General features: G+C 35.9%; 1 protein-coding gene across 1 annotated transcript in view; it reads right to left on the bottom strand.

Moving 5' to 3' along the window:
* Positions 1 to 1,341: 1,341 nt before the first annotated feature.
* The window catches only part of LOC111144475 (Werner syndrome RecQ like helicase), a 143,651-nt gene continuing 125,928 nt past the window's right edge, over positions 1,342 to 19,064 (bottom strand). The window contains exons 35-36 of the mRNA XM_022498779.1: positions 8,939 to 9,153; positions 1,342 to 2,875 (exon numbers count right to left, since the gene is read on the bottom strand). Of these exons, the coding sequence (XP_022354487.1) occupies positions 2,756 to 2,875; positions 8,939 to 9,153 (335 nt within the window). The 3' untranslated portion in view covers positions 1,342 to 2,755. The remainder of the gene's footprint in view (positions 2,876 to 8,938; positions 9,154 to 19,064) is intronic.

Genomic DNA, 19,064 nt, shown 5'->3' with positions numbered 1-19,064 from the left:
GCATTAAATCTATTGTTATTTAACATTTTAGAAATAACACTGAGAAATGTTTAAGAAATGTTTATTAATTTAAAAAAAAACAGCAGTAAATCCAGTATATAACATAAATAAATTTTACAAAAATATCCCCCACAAAATAGAAGAATGGCATTGTCTGGCTTCACAGAAGTGGCTGGAGTCTCAGATCTGCTTCTACATTCAATCTGCTCCTATATTCAATATATGTTCTTTTGGTTGACATATATGAAGAAAGTGTGACCTTAATTAAGAGTATTTTAATAGCTTTTCCAGATAATTGTAGACACTCTTCTTTGAAACTATACCACAACTGGACACCTATAGTTTCTTAAAGATTGGTTGCAGTGTACAATCTGAATCCATATAAATAAATGTTTTCATACTCTGCTACATTAAAATCCACTGGGCCACTATGTAGTTTGGATGACTCTTTTACTTATGCATGATTTTTTAAGATCACGTATTAGTCACCTAGAAAATACTGGAGTGCACTGGGTTGTGTAGATCTTCTAAAAAGTTTGTTAATCGTATGAATAATATCTCATTAGAAAAGCCTTTATATTATTGGAAGCTTTCAAACTCCTGGCAGCAGACACAAGTTTTCCAAAACTATAAATTCTGCCAGAAATCTCAAATTTTATCATTGCCAACAAATAACCATCAGTTTTCCTTGAAGTGACAGGATGACTTCATTCAATTTTGAGAAAATATCCACCAAATGCCCAAGTCTCAATAACCAATCATAGTTTTCTATCAGTCATTCTTTTCAGTAAGAAATGGTATTCCATGGAAAAAGAACTAATTCAATTCACAATTCAAACAAGAGTTTTTCCTGGAGACAACCATCACACTTTGGTACAGAGCAGAAGTGTTTTATACATACTCGCCACTTCATCACATAAAAGATTGAAAAGATGTGTTTAAGGACTGAGAATTAATAAAATCAGTAATCTGGTGTCACTGTCTTGATTTGCACTTAAGTACCAGCGGTTTTACTCACGACTGCTTTGCACCCTCAATGGAAAAAACATAGGACAAAAGGCAAATCACATCTTGGTATTATGAAAATAGTTTTCCTTTGCAAATTCCCTGAAGGAGTCTCAAAAACTCCTAAAAGGCTGCAGACCACACTTTGAGAATCACTGTACTATAAAAAGCCACCAAAAAAGATTCTGTGGAAAACGATTTAATGACATGGAAAAAAAAATATTCATAATATATTCAGTGAAATATAAATTTCAGTCTCTAATTCTACTTCTAGAAATAAACTAAAGTAGAAAAAAAAGACAAAAATCACCAATAGGAAAGTGATTATATAAAATATAATATATTCACCAATATAGAATGGTAGGTAGCTGTAAAAAAGAATGAGACAGACCAATATATATACTGACATGGGAAGTTCTTCATGACATATTAAGTGAAAAGAGTTTGCTGCAGAAAGTTGCATACAGCATGATCTAACTCACTTTAAAAAACAGGAACGTATGTGTAGATATATAAGCAAAGGCATGTAAATGCGTAAGGAATGACTAGAGAACTGTAAGTCACGTACTTAATAGGAGATACTTTCTGGAAAGGGAATGGTAATGAGATGTAGGAAAATGGGAATACAGGGACCTTTTGTGTTTTAACTTAAATGTTTTACAAAGAAAACACATTATTATTCATGTATCAAACTAAGAAAAGCAGTGAATACAGAGGCTCAGCAGGATACACAGAAGGGGTTAACTGATGATCTGCTGGGTACAACCACCAGTGATTTTTATTTTCTTCTTTTCATCTCTCCAGATTTTCTAGTTCTCCTACAATATTTCTTCTTTATTAACAGTGATTTTTAGTTACAAAAACATCAGTTAAAGTCCGTAAGGTGAACTGGTTAAAGTGTTATTAACCATGGTTTACCAAACTCAGCGTCAGAGTATGGGTTTCGATAGCGAAGTCACATGTGCTACATAAAGAGGGATTACAATCAAACTCCAACATCCTCAAAAACTGAAAGTGCTCAAGGTAATTACGTAAAAGTTAAAAAAATATATATATATACACGCACACATATATATAATGCATATATAACATATATATATTTTGTAATATTCAGTATGAAGGAATTTAGTACTTGAAAGATAATAGAAATAGTATACAAAATACAAAGTGCATGGTTACCTAGTGAAGTTGGTCTCCTTTGCTACATTATTTTTCTCTACATGCATGGAACCCAGAATGTTTCATTTTCACTGGTCTGTTCCACTAATACCATTTATCAATGTGTGTAAGAGTTTCTTGTAAAGATGGTAAGGACAATTTGTAAAAATAACTATGCTTCCTTCGTTCACAAGAAAGAAAGCTGGTAATATATGAAGATTTTCTATCGCACACGTAATCATCCTACAACCACCAGTCTGTTATTTATATCAAATCGGCCCCCCTTAAACATACTGCTGAAATAAAGAGATTAGGAAACAGAGCAGTAACGGTTTCTTAGAGAAGCGTAAAGGAGATTAATGTATTTATTCTATTCTATGATTACTCACTCAGGCTCTCAGAAGACTCAACTTTAGTAAACTGCACAAGGCTGTTTTAAGATGTTAGCTGTTCAACAAATGGGTTAGTCTGACTTTTGAGATTAGAATAATTTGTAAACTGAAGTACTCGTCACCACTATTTTCAGAAATGAAACACAGCTCCCCTCTTCTAATACAGTAAGACACACACAATTCCTCTGGCAATTGACAGTTTAACTAAAAAGACCTTTCTTTTTTGTTCTGGCCATTGATTTCTTGCTGGTGTCAGCTGAAGTCTCACTGCCTTTGGCAAACCACTCAGGTAATTTTCTCTTTGAGGTTACAGAAGCAGGCTATAGGAAAGAAACAGAAAAAGACATATGTTAATGTTGAAAATGTGTGTCAGTTGTAAAAAGTAACATAGGTTACTGTATATACACCTACTACCTTCCCTTGTAGAGTAAAACAAAATAGTGAGAGCCACAGAATTTACTTCTAGATCAAAAAGTAAATAAAAGACAAAAATCACTCTATCATTTCTTCAGGCAATTTCCTGCCATCTTGTTATCTGTTCTCCGGCACTCAAGTGTACATACACATTTGAGAAGGAAAGAACTAGATACTATTTCAGATTTCTGTCTCATGTGTACTTGGTTTGGGCTGACCAAGATGGTTAATTTAATGTTCTGAGGAAGGCATCTGCTCAGGCGCACACACATGCACAGACACCCACACATACACACAAACACAGACACACACAGTATCACATTAGGTGTTTGAAAAAGCATGTACTTCTATGTCTCCAAAGGTTGACTGACTAGCAGAGTGATTCAAACACTATCAGTGCCTTGCAGAGTTGCTGGGACATAACAGATACTCAAAAAACAGTCACTGAAATAAATGAAAAAAATTGTTTCAAAGAGTCTTTTGAAATCTGCTAAAAACTGGAGATTCACTTTTTTTTTTTTTAAGATTTTATTTATTTATTTGACAGACAGAGATCACAAGTAGGCAGAGAGGCAGGCAGAGAGAGAGGGGGAAGCAGGCTCCCCGCTGAGCAGAGAGCCCAATGCAGGGCTCGATCCCAGGACTCTGGGATCATGACCTGGGCCGAAGGCAGAGGCTTTAACCCACTGAGCCACCCAGGCGCCCCTGGAGATTCACTTCTAAATGTACACATACGTAATACTTTGCACAATTTTAGGAGACTTAGGCACCAAATGAAGCCTCAGGACCCTAAGTTAAAAGTCCCTGAAAAAAAATTTAGGAACCCAAAGGCAGTGGTTGTGTATTATGTGATCTGCGCTTGAAAAAGATAAAACAATTTTTAGTTATGTTCCATAAGCATAAACTGGTAGTAATTATTGTTATCTCAGTTTGACAAGAGTCTCAAACCAACATGACAGACAAATCATTCCAATGTAAGCACACCTTGGAATCCAGCAGTTAATTTAGTTATTGGAACTATCTGAAGGACTTTATGATAAGGTGACCTCAATCTAAGTTATAATGTGTCTGTTAGTTGAAGGTAAAAAAGCATAATTTATTCAATTTCCAGAATGAAAAATATATACGGTTCGTCAATTACCTGCTATGTTTTGTTACATTTTCTATGTTTAAAAATGGTTTCAAAAGATTTAAGAGTGGGGAAAAAAGTCAAAGATCCTTCACAGAAAACTGTGAAAACATATATTTAGAAAAGGTTAAAAAAACCCAAAACCCTATTAGCTCTTTTGGCTTAATTAAAGAAATCCAATGAAGAAGAAAGAGCTACTCACACTTTAGTAATAAAGCTAAAGAAAAAAAAACAGGCTAAGGATAGCAAATTTCCTCACAGGGAAGAGAAGTCCAGGAGAACAGATTAGATTTACATAGACTGCATGAGACGATATTTGACTCAGAAATAATAAATACTGGCAATATATAATGCCACAGACAAAAGGCATTTGGGCAGAGATCAAATTGGTCCAGAAATATTTATTCTTCCCTTAAAATCTTTTTTTTTAAATATTTTATTTATTTATTTGACAAACGAGATCGCAAGTAGGCAGAGAAGCAGGTAGAGAGAGAGGAGGAAGCAGGCTCCCCACTGAGCAGAGAGCCCAATGTGGGGCTCAATCCCAGGACCCTGGAATCACGACCTGAGCCAAAGGCAGAGGTTTAACCCACTGAGCCACCCAGGCACCCCTTCCCTTAAGATCTTACTAACACAATCCCTCGGAGCCTACAGTTGTTTGCAATTATAGCTGGAACACCTGTGTGCATCTGGAGAAAGGAAAGAAGTTAACATGATAACAAAACCAAAAAGCAGAACAGAACATGACATCTGCACAGGAACAGAGCAGAGAAAAAACCCCAAGTCTTGCAGCTGAATACCATGGAATACATAGGGACTGCCAACCAAGACAGAATTAGGTTTGACTCCAATTGAGTCACTTGCTAAATGTATGGCCTTACAAATGTTATTTCAGCCTCAGTTTCTTCACACAGAAAATGAGAATAACAGTACATAACATCACTGGATTACCTGGAGGGTCGAATGAGAATACATGCAAGCTCTCAAAACACATCCTGATTTAGTCTTGGCATTAAAGACTTATTATTAATTAGTAGCGAATTATCATTAATTAATTATTATTATCATTAATTAGTAGCTAATATCACTGAAAATGTTCTATCTTCTGTAATATTTCTACAGAATATGACCTTCAGTATTTACCACACTATTATAATAATGATCTTGTTTCACTGAGAAGGAGGGAAAGTGCTTATTTACACTGACTATATCTTTTGAGTCTCAACAACAAGTTTTTGGAGAGACTTTAATTATGAGAACTGAGTCACCTAACAGAAACAATGCCTTTCAGTGACTACTTCCTTCTTTAGTAGTCAACCAAAATTCCCAGAAATCATAGTGAGATTTTCAGGGGGGTTTTCTGATACTCCAAATTCTATTAACAAATATCATTAAATTGAAAATACAAAACATTAACTCGTTTGTTGAGTATATGTGAGCATATATATGTAAGCAAACAGAGAAATATATATGTTATATTCACATTTAATTTCATCTACACTAAGACAAATCTAAAAATAATAATTATCAAGTTGGATATAGTTATCATGAAAACTACTTTATTAATTTAATCTTAATTAAGAATTAAATGAGAATCCGTAAATAAATCTGTTTTTGAATCGCTGGTTGGCTGATTCCAAGAAGTTAGTCTTAGGGAATTTCTGTGACTTTCATCTTTTGGTGAAAAATCACAAGGATGTTTTCGATCAACCTTTAATATTATTATAAAACACAAAATAGTTACAGTATGCGCTATTTTCTTAGAGAACAACACAAAACAAAAACTATGCCTAAAAAGGCAAAGCTTAAGAAAATTCTAATTGTTCTGAAGTACTGAATTTTAATAATAATAATTATAATATTATTTGTAAGGCATTTTTTTCTGAGTATCTCAAAACAGTTTATAAATAATATTGTACATTTTAATTTATAATGAAGCTTAGTGGCAGGGCAGAAAATATCACATACTTTCTTAGGCAGTGAAGAAAAATAAGGAAGAAAAAAGGTGATTTGGGGGAGAGGGTTCTGGGAAGATGGTGGAAGCAGCAGCATAGTGTTTTAATCTCTCTGAAGTCCACCATTAAAACAGAATTGACAGGAAAACTCTGAACTCATAATCTACATTTACAATAAAACTAAGTTTAAAGGTATCCCAAAGAAATCCAAACTCTGAGCATGTGAGGATAAACCACCACCAGCCATAAGACCTGCAGAGTACCACTTGCTTAGACAAGAGAAAGCAGAGGCAAGCAGTGAGGTGCCCAAGAACAGAAGAACCACAAAGTAGCCTACAGACAGACATCAGAAACCATAATAGATTAATGGGAAAACAACAACTGAAAATGAGAGGGCTTCTGCCTACCCCAACAGCAAATGACTTATAAATGGTGTCTTCAGCTAACGCAATCGGTTCCTGTGAACGCTCCTGACCAGCTACCACAATGCCTTCTGGGAGAACTACTGGGTGAAATCGAATCAGCAGTTCAGGTAAAACAGAGACAAAGGGAAGAGTGACAAAAAAGTATATCTCATAAACTAAGTCTCCATATTTTGAAAAATTACACAAAATACCAGAAGGGAGAGCTCTGTGAACTTGGGAAAAACTACCTTGAAACATGCTTTCTTTTAAAGTGCAGGAAAACTAATTTCACATGAAAAAGAACAACAGGAAAGTATTAAAATCAAATGGGACACCGGAAGAGTTGCTAAGATACAGAATAAAACTGTAACCTCTTAAATGAGTTGAAAAACATTAAGAAAATTATTCAAAACATGAAAGAACATCAAAATCAGAAAAATTCAAAATGGAGGAGAAAAGTTTAGTTAAGAATTAGAAGCAAAAGGAAAAATGTAAAGAAGTGAATACTAAACTAGAAGGAACATAGCAATAAACATAACAGAGTCTGTCCAGAGAAATAGGAGGTGAAAAAGAAGAAAATGAAGAAAATTTTAAATTAAGGAGAAATGGAAAACTAGAAAGAATTCATGGAAAGTGACAAATATTGCAGCTAGGCAAAGAAGATCCAACATATAGTCGAAGTCCCTGAAGAAGAAATATAAAGCAATGGGACAAATTCTAAGAAGCAAAATTTAAGAAGACTTTCCAGAAATTAAAAAAAAAAAAAGATGTACTCAAAGAATCCACTGTGTACCTGCATATTTTGAATCAGAACTACCAATATCAAGACGGAATCTTTCTTCATTAAACAAAGGCATCATGGAGCTTCTATCTTAACAGTAATCACAATAGGCGTAAAACTAACAATGTACCAACAAATACAAAGAATTTGTTTTGACATTATTCTTTATCAGAAGCCTCATATTCATCCAATGAAACAAATTAAGAGATATAATCCAGGTCAGCAGAGAAGATGAATGTTAACAGGAAAGATCTGACACCAGCCCTCCAACAGACTACAGTATATTCGAAGCAGCCTTCTGTACTTGGGAGTCGGATGAAAGAAAAATACTTAGGCTGGCTCACTCATCTCTTAATCTACTTCCTATCCCCAATATCCTTGTTCCCCTAAATGGGGGGGGGGGGGTAAATCCAGTAGGCTCAGCATGACTTCTACCCATCCACCCACCACCGCCAAAATCTCCCCACTCTGTTGTCAGCGTCTGATAGTATTTCAATAAGGGAAAAGCCAAACGCTAATATGTGACTAAAATAATAATTCATATAAATGTGCATCAATAATCAGGAAAAAATAACAAGTTCACCTCTTCCTTTACTGATAGGTAGAAGCTGGGAAAAAACAAGGTTTTAGGCATCTGGTATAGATTTCAGAAATAAAAGGCTGGGAATAGAGGCCAAATTTCACTACTACCACCCAACATTATTTTCTTTAATATCCTTCCCACAGCTACTTCAATTGACTAAATAATGTAAAGACTTCCAATTAATCAAATTTCATTAGGTTATCTATCACATGTCTGTATACAAGCCTAACTGAAGTACAGAATATAAAGCTCCTCTTATTTTTAAGCTATTGAGAAAATGGGTTTAACTCTTGGAAATCTATAAAGACTATCTTGAAACTGGAATGGAATCCCTAATGCACATTATGAGAAAACACCTACTACCATGCTCAATTTATGATCTAGAAACTAAAATAGTTTTTTTGTAAATCACTAGTTTTCACAACTTTTATCACAGAATCATAAAATTTTAGACCTGGAAGATAACAAAGACTAAATTTTCAAATTTATACAATCATTTAATAGAATCATCATCAAAAAATAGTTATCTCATACAACATACAGAGCAGTAATTTCCAAAGCATTTTAATAAAACTAAAATAATACGAAATAATACTAAATTCATGGTCTTTCTCAGAAATATGTATGGTATATGCGCAGGACCATGGGCAACAATTTTCCTTGTACCTAAGAGATTCAGTATGACAAGAACAAAGCAGGAGGAATGACAGAACGATAGACAAACTAGTTTTGGGGGTATTCATAATGGAATTTGTTTTCATTTTCATTAACTACATAAACTGCCGTAAGTTCAAAGCCAATACTATGTCTATGAAAGAAAAAGGATTTCCACTATATATATATATATATATATAATCGGTATGAGGTAGAAGTAAAATTTCAGCTGACATTCCACACAAAAAGCTAAATAGATGGGCTACATTTCCCTTTTTCTGTTGTTTAAAAAAATCACTTTTCTCAGATAAGATTTATGAAAAACAAAGGAAATAGAGCACAGATTTTAAAAAGTAACCTTATATCTGAATTTATAGCAGTTTAAAAAATACAGCATTTTAGTGTTAGAATATGTAAATCGAACCAACCGACAATGTATGAAAATTCTACATATAATTAACACCTTGGTATTAGCGCCTACTTCTTCCCTGCTTCTCTTAGAACTTGAACAGCTCTCTTCAGAGTTGGGGAAATATCTCTTTCTGTTGGAAGTACATGAAAGCTGGTCTAACAGTCTGTTGTCACAGTCTTTTCCCAGGATCTCAAGTGCCATGTGGATAAGGTACGTGTCAATGTTTTCAGGAACCAGCTTTCTAATTAGTTTAACTTCATTTATATCTGTAAAGGATGAAAAAAAACAAGAGTTGAAAATAAATTACACAGAACATTTTAGAAACCTATGAGCTGGAAAGAGTGAAATACTTTGTAGAAAGGAAGGAGGAAGGTGTCCGAAGAAAATGTTTCTCTGGGTGCCTGGGTGGCTCAGTGGGTTAAAGCCTCTGCCTTTGGCTCAGGTCATGGTCTCAGGGCTCTGGGATCGAGCCCCACATCAGGCTCTCTGCTCAGGTCCCACCTCTCTGCCTATCTCTGCCTACTTGTGATCTCTATCAAATAAATAAATAAAATCTTAAAAAAAATGTTTCTCTTTAGAATGCCTGTAGCCCTACAAACCAAAATGAAGTAAAGCATGTTCTCTCCTCACCTCTTACCACCTGCAGCCTTGCTTCTAAGACTTAAAGTCAGGTCAATGCCATTGACTCTGTATAAATGATGTCTCAAACTGCTTCTGGAGAGGCGCCCTGAGAACCAAAACCAACCTTCACAGAATTGTTTCTAAAGGAGTTACACTTCAAATTCCAAATATCTATTACAATTATTTTTTAAAGATTTTATTTATTTACTTGACAGAGACAGAGAGATCACAAGTAGGCAGAGAGGCAGGCAGACAGAGAGGGGGAAGCAGGCTCCCCGCTGAGCAGAGAGCCCAATGCCGATGCCGATGCCGATGCCGATGCCGATGCCGATGCCGATGCCGGGCTGGAGCCCAGGACCCTGAGATCATGACCTGAGCAGAAGGCAGAGGCTTAAACCATTGAGACACCCAGGTGTCCCTACAATTATTTTTCTAATAGAACTTACTCTTAAAATAGAAGCTAATCGTACTTGTAAATAAGATGCTAATGAAAAAAAAGATCCTTTCAATGGCTATTGTAGCATAACAAAACATATCAATTATTTAAAATGCATATAACAAAATGAGTTTTCTGGAAAAAAATCACTTATTTTCACAATCAAGGAATTTTTACTTTTCATAACTCAACAGAACCAATTCAGACTGTGTGTCTTCACACCTTTTACAAATTATTTAGCAATCTCCTACAGACCACTACTTATGTTTCAAACACTTTCAACAACACATTCATCTGGAATGCCCTAGAGTATCATAAAACTAAGCAGCTCAGTTTCACCCATCTTCATGTAATTATAAAACTGGTATCAAACATTTCTGACACCCAATTCAATTAACAATCAGAATCCAAGTATTTTTAAATGTCACCCTGAAAGGGCAGTCTTTCAATTATTCCATTTTTCAAGATTTATATTCTCCTTTCTTCCAAAGATCTTATCTTGCTACTCTTGAACTTCAAAAAAAACCTGCAGTTAAGTTTAAAAAACAAAAACAAAAAAATCAACAGGTGGTGTCTGGGTGGCTCAGGGTCCTGGGATCAAGCCCCACTTGGGCCTCCCTCATTAGGGAGCCTGCTTCTCTCTTTCCCTCTGCCTCTCCCCGCCTGTGCTCTCTTGAATGCACTATCAAATAAATAAATTTTTTTTTTTTTAAGATTTTATTTGTTTGTCAGAGAGAATGAGCAAGGGGAGCGGCAGGCAGAGGGAGAAGCAGGCTCCCCACTGAGCAAGAAGCCTGATATGGGGACTTGATCCCAGGACCCTGGGGTCATGACCTGAGCAAAAAAAAGACACTTATCAGACTGAGCCAGCCACTCAGACATTCCTACAAATAAAATCTTAAAAAAAAAAAAAAAACCACGCCAGCAAGAGGTGGTTACCCAACTAATAGAAACTAGGACCATGGGGTATATATTTAGCCTATACTCTGTTACTTAAAAGTGTTAAGATATAAAACTGATCCTAATCAAAATCTTGGAAAATAAGATTTTACCTCTAAATGTAATAAAATTAGCAATATGACTACTATGTCTATTGACCAACTAAAATTCTATTTGCCCTTCAGTCATTATGCCATCGAAATACCACAGAAATTTGGCCAATTTTACTACTTCATTAATTTCTTAATGACTGAGGCATCTTCTTTTGTATTATCTATCCAAACTTACTTGGAGTTCCCTTTCATTTGTCTTCAATTTTTCTTTGAAAACAAAATGTCCCAAAGAACATTATATTACACATTTTTTTCCATATCTCTAGATTCTTAGAAGTGGGATTGCTAGTTCAAAGGTTAAACACATTTTATGTTTTCATGGGTATTGCCAAACTACCTCTGTAATTGTGCTTCTGCTACAATGAGCACTAACAACATGTAGCTGACAAGCTCCTGAAATGCAGCTAGGATGGTTAAGAAACTCAATTCATCAATCTGAAATTAAATTTAAAAGGTGATACTTGGAAAAAAAACAACTGATATTTGATTCAATTATTGAAAACATTTTAGAATGTTTGGAATACAGAGTATCTATTCAATTGTAAAGTTTATGAAAGCTAAATACAAATCAAGTATTTTCAATTAAAATTTGGCATCAGAATTGAGATAAGCTATAAATGTAAAATACATTCCTGATTTCAAAGGCTTAGTACAAAAAACACAAATATCTCATAACAATTCTATATTGATTATATGTTAAAATGATAACATTTTAATATACTGGGTTAATTAAATTATATCATTAGAATTAATTACAACTGTTTATTTTTGTTTTTTTAATTCAATTTTTTTAACCTTTTTTTTTTAGATTTTCAAACTTATTTTTATTTAGGGAGAGAGAGCAATCAGGCACTTGAGATTAATGGAGACAGGGGGAGATGGAGAGAGAGAATCTTAAGCAGACTCCATTCTTAGTGTGGGGCTGACACAGGGCTCAATCCCAGGGCCCTGAGATCATGACTTGAGCCAAAACCAAGAGATAGAGGCTTAAACGACAGCTACCCAGGTGCCCTATTTTTTTTTTCAACTTTTTTAAAGTGGCTAGTAGAAAATTGAAAATTACAAACTGTGGATAACATATAGACTTGCTGAATCTCTGCTGTACATCTGAAACTAATGTAATGTTGTATGTCAACTATATTTCAACAAAAGAATTTGTTTTAATTTAAAAATAAAATAAAATCGCATATATGGTTTGTATCACATTTCTTCTTGGATAATGTTGCATTAGAAAAACTATACAGGGATGCCTGGGTGGCTCAATTGGTTAAGCAGCTGCCTTCAGCTCGGGTCATGATCCCAGCGTCCTGGGATCAAGTCCCACATCGGGCTCCTTGCTTGGCGGGGAGCCTGCTTCTCCCTCTGCCTCTGCCTGCCACTCTGTCTGCTTGTGCTCACTCTCGCTCCTCTCTCTCTGACAAATAAATAAATAAAATCTTAAAAAAAACAACAACTATACAAAAAAGATAGAAAAACCATACAAATACAAATTTTCCTGTACTCTAGCCAATTAACACAACTACATTATATTAAATTCATTTTCTTCTATGGGTATTTAAACATTGGATAAATAAGCTATGCACCCTTTATTTCATCACACTGTAAATGTACATTTTATAAGACAATTTTTTGGAAACGTAGTTCAAAAATCTTCAACTATCATAGCATCATGGGTTCAATGAATTATTTTGAAAGGAAAAATGAGATATTTTATTCAATCAAAACAATCTGTTTCTAAAATTAGAATGTCTTTTTTAAATAAAACTATGATGTATCATTTAGTTATGGTTTTAAACCACTGTTAGTGATTTAACAAGTATACAAAGTTATTGTACTATAATCTGAATATAATTTCTAGATATAACTAGAAAATCCATAAATGCATTTACACATTTCTGTAAATCCTCTACATTTGTACCTTAAAGTCAGCCTACAATATGCTTATGCAAAAAAGGGGCATCTAGCATTAAAGATACATCTGATTCTATCCTAACTTTCCAGGCAAGTAAGTGCTGAAAATTTCTATTGGGAGAATAATGAACACTGGCTGCACTCCTTCAGTGCTTTAAAAGAGATCATATTACTCCTATTTTTGTGGCAGGTCCCTTAGAAGCCACCCTTAATTTTCCAGTTACATGCACATAAAGAATGGAAGAATGAAATTATTCAAAATATTACCTAGACACCTCATTAAATGCCTTGCTTAATTTATTATTAAGCATAGTTAGAATTTCAACTCCATAAAAGAAGCTTAAAATTACATAAGTGTGGATAAACTAAAAGATTAAAATGTTAAGGATTCCTTTAAATATTAAATTACAAGGACAAAACGTACTTAGCAAATAAGACAGCATGAAATAATACATATGATTTCTCAACTCAGAATTACTCTATTTTCAGGTATAAGATTATGCCATAACAAAACATAGAGAATTTTCAATTCAGAATTTTGAAAAATTTAAGTGCCAATCAAACTTGTTCATTTAAACACCAAATTATGTGATATAGCTACAATTAAATTAAAAAAAACATACCTGAATCATTAATGTAGTAAGTCCATCTGCATTTCTTTTTTTATTTTTTATTTTATTTTTAATTTTCTTTGAAGATTTTATTTATTTGATATAGAGAGAGGGATCACAAGTAGGCAGAGAGGCAGGCCGAGAGAGAGTGGGAAGCAGACCCTTGCTGAGCAGAGAGCCCGATACAGGGCCCGATGCCAGGACCCCAAGATCATGACCTAAACCGAAGGCAGAGGCTTAAACCACTGAGCCACCCAGGAACCCCCATCTGCACAATGTTTTCTCGAATTGGAGAACAAATAGTATTTTATCAAGGAAAAACAAGAATTCGAAAGTAAAATTTCACATCAATAAATGTTGTCTTACACACCATAAACGTATAATCAAAAGAAATTTGAGTTCCTATAACCTTAACTTTCTCAATTTTTGCTTTGGAAGTAAACTACAATAATATATTTTTTCATATTGTATTGTATAACCTACACACAGTGTACTGACAGAAAGAGGAATTAAGTATTTAATAAGTATATTTAAAAATGTTCTCCCTTCTTTAGAATTTAGTATTTATCTCTAAATGAACATGTATTTGCTATATTCAGTATATAATGGTAAAGATAAATGTTTTAAATACTGTTTTAGTCACTAATGATTACAGATGCTTCTCTTCTCTCAGATATTTGTTGAATCAGGCTATGCAATTTTATATGCAATTTTATGTTCACATTTATATATTGTTTGACTTTAATTTTTTTTAAAGATTTTATTTATCTGAGAGAGAGAGAGCAGAAGTAGAGGGAGAAGCAGAATCCCTGCTGAGCAGAAAGGCTGATGTGGGACTTGATCCCAGAACTCTGGGATCATGACGTGAGCTGAAGGCAGATGCTTAACAACTGAGGCACCCAGGTACCCTGGCTTTAATATTTTTTAATTTAAAAAGTTGTCTGTGGCACCTGGGTGGCTCAGTGGGTTAAGCCTCTGTCTTCGGCTCAGGTCATGATCTCAGGGTCCTGGGATCAAGCCCCACATCGGGCTCTCTGCTCAGCAGGGAGCCTCCTTCCCCGACGCCCACCTCTCTCTGCCTGCCTCTTTGCCTACTTGTGATCTTTCTCTCTCTCTCTCTGTGTCAAATAAATAAATAAAATCTTAAGAAAAAAAAAAAGTTGTCTAATGTCAGAAATTAAAATTGCTAAAATCAAAATTTAGAGGAGACTAGATAGAGAATATTTAAAGGCACTATACATACAAATCTGTTAAACTGAATATAATTAAGTATATCTACTTTACCTGTCAATTAGAAATTTATAAACCCAAATCTTGTATCAGGATTAGAAACTGCATACTTCAGGGTGTCTGACGAACTCTTGATTTCAGCTCAGGTCATGATCTCAGGGTTCTGGGATTGAGCCCCACCTTGGGTTCCCCATAAGCTCGGAGTCAAATTGGAATTGTCTCTCTCCCTCTGCTCCCCAACCCCTGCCCTGCTCACTCGTGCACTCTCACTCCCGCTCTCGCTCTCTTTCACTCTCTAAATAAGTAAAACCTTAAACCAAAAAAGAACCTGCATATTTCTTTCCTTAAATAGTTGGCAGTACACTTTAACATGGTATAGTAAAAAGAAAAACTTGCTCAGTCATTAATCTTCACGTGATATTAAAACAATCTGCAACTCTCTAGGCCTCAAATTCCTCTCTCTAAAACAGGGCGGAATTCATAAAGTGAAAATTTAATGATTTCCAATTTCCTTCCCAAATCTAAAATCCTAACTTTACAACTGTATGATTTGGAAAGCAACTTAGCAATACCTGGATTCTTCACCATAGCCAAATAAAATAGATGTTTTCAGTAATTGGGTAAATAACAGAATCTTAAATCTTCCTCTACCATTTTCTCCTGCCAATAATGAACTGAAATTAGAACATCTATTTTTATGTCACTCAATAATATTTGCCCAAGAATTCTTCAGTACTTGAAAAAAAAAAGGTAATTATGACAAGCCTGAATTATTAAAGTCTTAAGGTTCTATAAAGTTCAGTTTTAGGGCGCCTGGGTGACTCAGTGGGTTAAGCATCTGCCTTCAGCTCAGGTCATGATCCCAGAGTCCTGGGATCAAGTCCCACATTGGGCTCCCAGCTCCACAGGAAGTCTGATTCTCCCTCAGACCTTCTCCTCTCTCATGCTCTCTCTGGCTGTCTCTCTCTCTCAAATAAGTAAACAAAATCTTTAAAAAAAAAATAAAGTTCAGTTTTAAAATCTCCCTTCTTGTACACTTTTTTATTAACTTATTTTCTTAATTAGCTACTAAAAAGGATAGAGCATAAAAGCAATCATATTTAGAGGGTTTTTTTTTTTTTTTTTTTAAAGATTTTATTTATTTGTCAGAGAGAGAGAGGGAGAGAGAGCAAGCACAGGCAGACAGAATGGCAGGCAGAGGCAGAGGGAGAAGCAGGCTCCCTGATGAGCAAGGAGCCCGATGTGGGACTCGATCCCAGGACGCTGGGATCATGACCTGAGCCGAAGGCAGCTGCTTAACCAACTGAGCCACCCAGGCGTCCTAAGAGGGGTTTTTTTTAAACGATTTTATTTATTTATTTGACAGACATCACAGGTAGGCAGAGAGGCAGGCAGAGAGAGGAGGAAGCAGGTTCCCCACTGAGCAGAGTCCAATGTGGGGCTCGATCCCAGGACCCTGGGATCATCACCTGAACTGAAGGCGGAGGCTTTAACCCACTGAGCCACCCAGGCCCCCTGGAGGGTATTTTTAAGAAGCTATAAGATCTTACCATCTACTTCTTCATTCATATCATTATAATCACCATTACTGCCACCATCACCATCTACGAAATACTTACAGGTGCCAGAGTGTTCTGTCAGTCAGTATCTAATTATTTCTCACAGTTCTGTAAGAAGAGGCAACATTATCTTGCCCTGTTTTAGAGATAAGGAAACTGAGGCTTAGGGACACTGGGCCATTCACCCAAAGTCACATGGTTTTGAAGTGGTGCAGCCTACGTCGAAGTAAATCAGCTGTTACCAGAGCCTTTGCTCTTACCGACCAGGCTAACACACCCGTCAGTACTCAGGATTTACGACAGACAGCCAATAATAGTCACAAGGGGAAAACGAAAAGAAAAAAGGCTGCACAAACTCAGAGAATACTGCCTACTATCCAACAGCTCATCAAAAGACATACATTTCTTTAAGTCCTGAGAGATTATACATACATACATAAAGAAAAAAAACACCATATGTATTAAAATCAAGATGATATCTGAGTTTTTGACCTTCTCTAAAATACTATTTTACTTTGCATTGGAGAAAGAGAGGTTTTCTATGATCACAATTCTAACTCTATAGAATAATTGCTGCTTTCCTTTCTCTGCCTTAATCTCTAGGTCGGTGGCTGCTGGAGTTAGAAAGACTGGAAAGGGACCAGGATAGCTGCTTAGCTTTCTCGTAAATGGACTCACAGCTAAGTTACCTTGGATGTTTTATCACAGTCCAGGATATGGCCCTAAGGTTTTCAGATTTAGAAACCTAACTTTACCTTAATAGATCCACATTAACCATGTTCACAGATTGTCAATTCACTGATTTACAATAATGGGTTTATAATTTCACATAGATAAGTACCCAGATTAGCATGACTAGTCTCGTTGGCCAGGATTAGAAATTGCATATTTCCTTCTTGTAAATAATCAGCAGTATAACTTTAATATGGTAGGGGACCTGGCTGGCTGAGTTAGGAGAGCGCGGGACTCTTGAGTTGTGAGTTTGAGCCTCATAGAGAGACTGGGCAGAGAGATTACTTAAAAATAGTAGTAGTAATAATAATAATAATAATAATAACAGGGCATCTGGGTGGCTCAATTATTAGGCATCTGCCTTCAGCTCAGGTTATGATCTCAGGGTCCTGGGATCAAGCCCCACATTGGGCTCTCTGCTCAGCAGGAAGCCTGCTTCTCCCTCTCCCACTCCCCCTGCTTGTGTTCCCTCTCTCACTGTGTCTCTGTCAAATAAATAAATAAAAATCTTAAAAAGAAAGAAAGAAAGAAGGAAATAAATTTGAATAAATAAGTAAATAATGTTTTCAGGAAAAAAGGAAGAAAAATTTAGTTCCCTGAGAATAATTTAGATGACCACTGCCCAGATTTGACCCTGTCTTTCTCCTGTGCTTCCACAGTTGACCAATGCAACACATGAAGGTGTTCTTTCTTTACACTTCAGTCAAGTCTTTCTGGAGTTCAGAATTAATGCTGTCTTTTTAAATATGTTTTTGGTTTTTTTAAAAGATTTTATTTATTTATTTGACAGACAGAGATCACAAGTAGGCAGAGAGGCAGGCAGAGAGAGAGAGAGAGAGAGGAGGAAGCAGGGTCCCTGCAGAGCAGAGAGACCAATGTGGGGCTCGATCCCAGGACCCTGGGATCATGACCTGAGCCGAAGGCAGAGGCTTTAACCCACTGAGCCACCCAGGCGCCCCTTAAATATGTTTTTTAAAGAGTTTATTTATTTAGAGAGACAGTACAAGCAGGGGGAGGGGCAAAAGCAAAGGGAGAGAAAATCTCAAGCAGACTCTGTGCTGAGCACAGAGCCCAACTTGGGGCTCAGGTTCATGACCCTGAGATCAAGACCTGAGTGAAAATCAAGTCAATCCCCTAAGGGATGACCCAGCTCCCTGGGGAGCACCCAGGTGCCCAATGCTGTCTTTAAGGTGACTTTAATATTTTTGTTCTGACCAATTTAGTACAGTATTGATTGTACTTTCAGAGGGTGATCGTATTTCCCTTATTTCTAAATTTCTAGGGGAACCACCTAGTTGTTCCCAAGTGGGAAAGAATTCGAGTTAATAAAAATTTAAGTATTTGCATTGCAGTTCCTGAGATAAGGCTTTCTGTATGTCTACTGTTCTGTCCTAAGAGTCTGAAAATTTACTGAGTTAAAACACATCTAGTTTGTACATTTATGGGGAAAAAATCCTCTGAGGTACCTCATCCTTAATTCTGTAAAAAAGAGATAATCGAAAACTTTCTGTAGGGCAGGCAAATGTGCTCAGTCTCCACGAGCACAGCTGACACTCTGCAGCAAAGGGACAACAGGAAGCCCTTCTACAAGGGGCCCAGAGACCAAGGACCATCCCTTCACACCACAGTGACTGAGACCACTGATTGCACTGCTTAGAAAGATTACTTAAGCGGGCCAGTGACAAGGAATCTGTAAGATTTAGGGGAAAATGAGAAATCAGTAAGCTATGAGAAATAAATATGGAAAAAAATGTGTTTTTTCCAAGAGGTGAGGTAGAAGTTAGAAAAGGATGAAAGCCCACTGTTTGGGGATGGGAGTAGAAGTCATTATTTAAAGCTGCAAAGGAATACAAGAATTTCTCAGACTCAGTCTTTCCTCTGATAATGGGAAGAAAGACTGTTTCTCAAAAACAACGGAAAAAGCATTACAAAAGTAAAGTTTCCCTTGTAGCATAAGGGGTTAATGCTGGTAAAGTGAAAAATACAAGTGGACTGGTTGTTTACTTCCTCTGGGTTCAATGACTC

The sequence above is a fragment of the Enhydra lutris genome, unplaced genomic scaffold (genome assembly GCF_002288905.1).
Source record: "Enhydra lutris kenyoni isolate GAN:26980312 unplaced genomic scaffold, ASM228890v2 scaffoldscaffold11, whole genome shotgun sequence".
Lineage (NCBI taxonomy): Eukaryota > Metazoa > Chordata > Mammalia > Carnivora > Mustelidae > Enhydra > Enhydra lutris.
The sequence above is the reverse complement of the archived record's forward strand: the minus strand, read 5'-3'. Positions and strand labels throughout refer to the sequence as shown.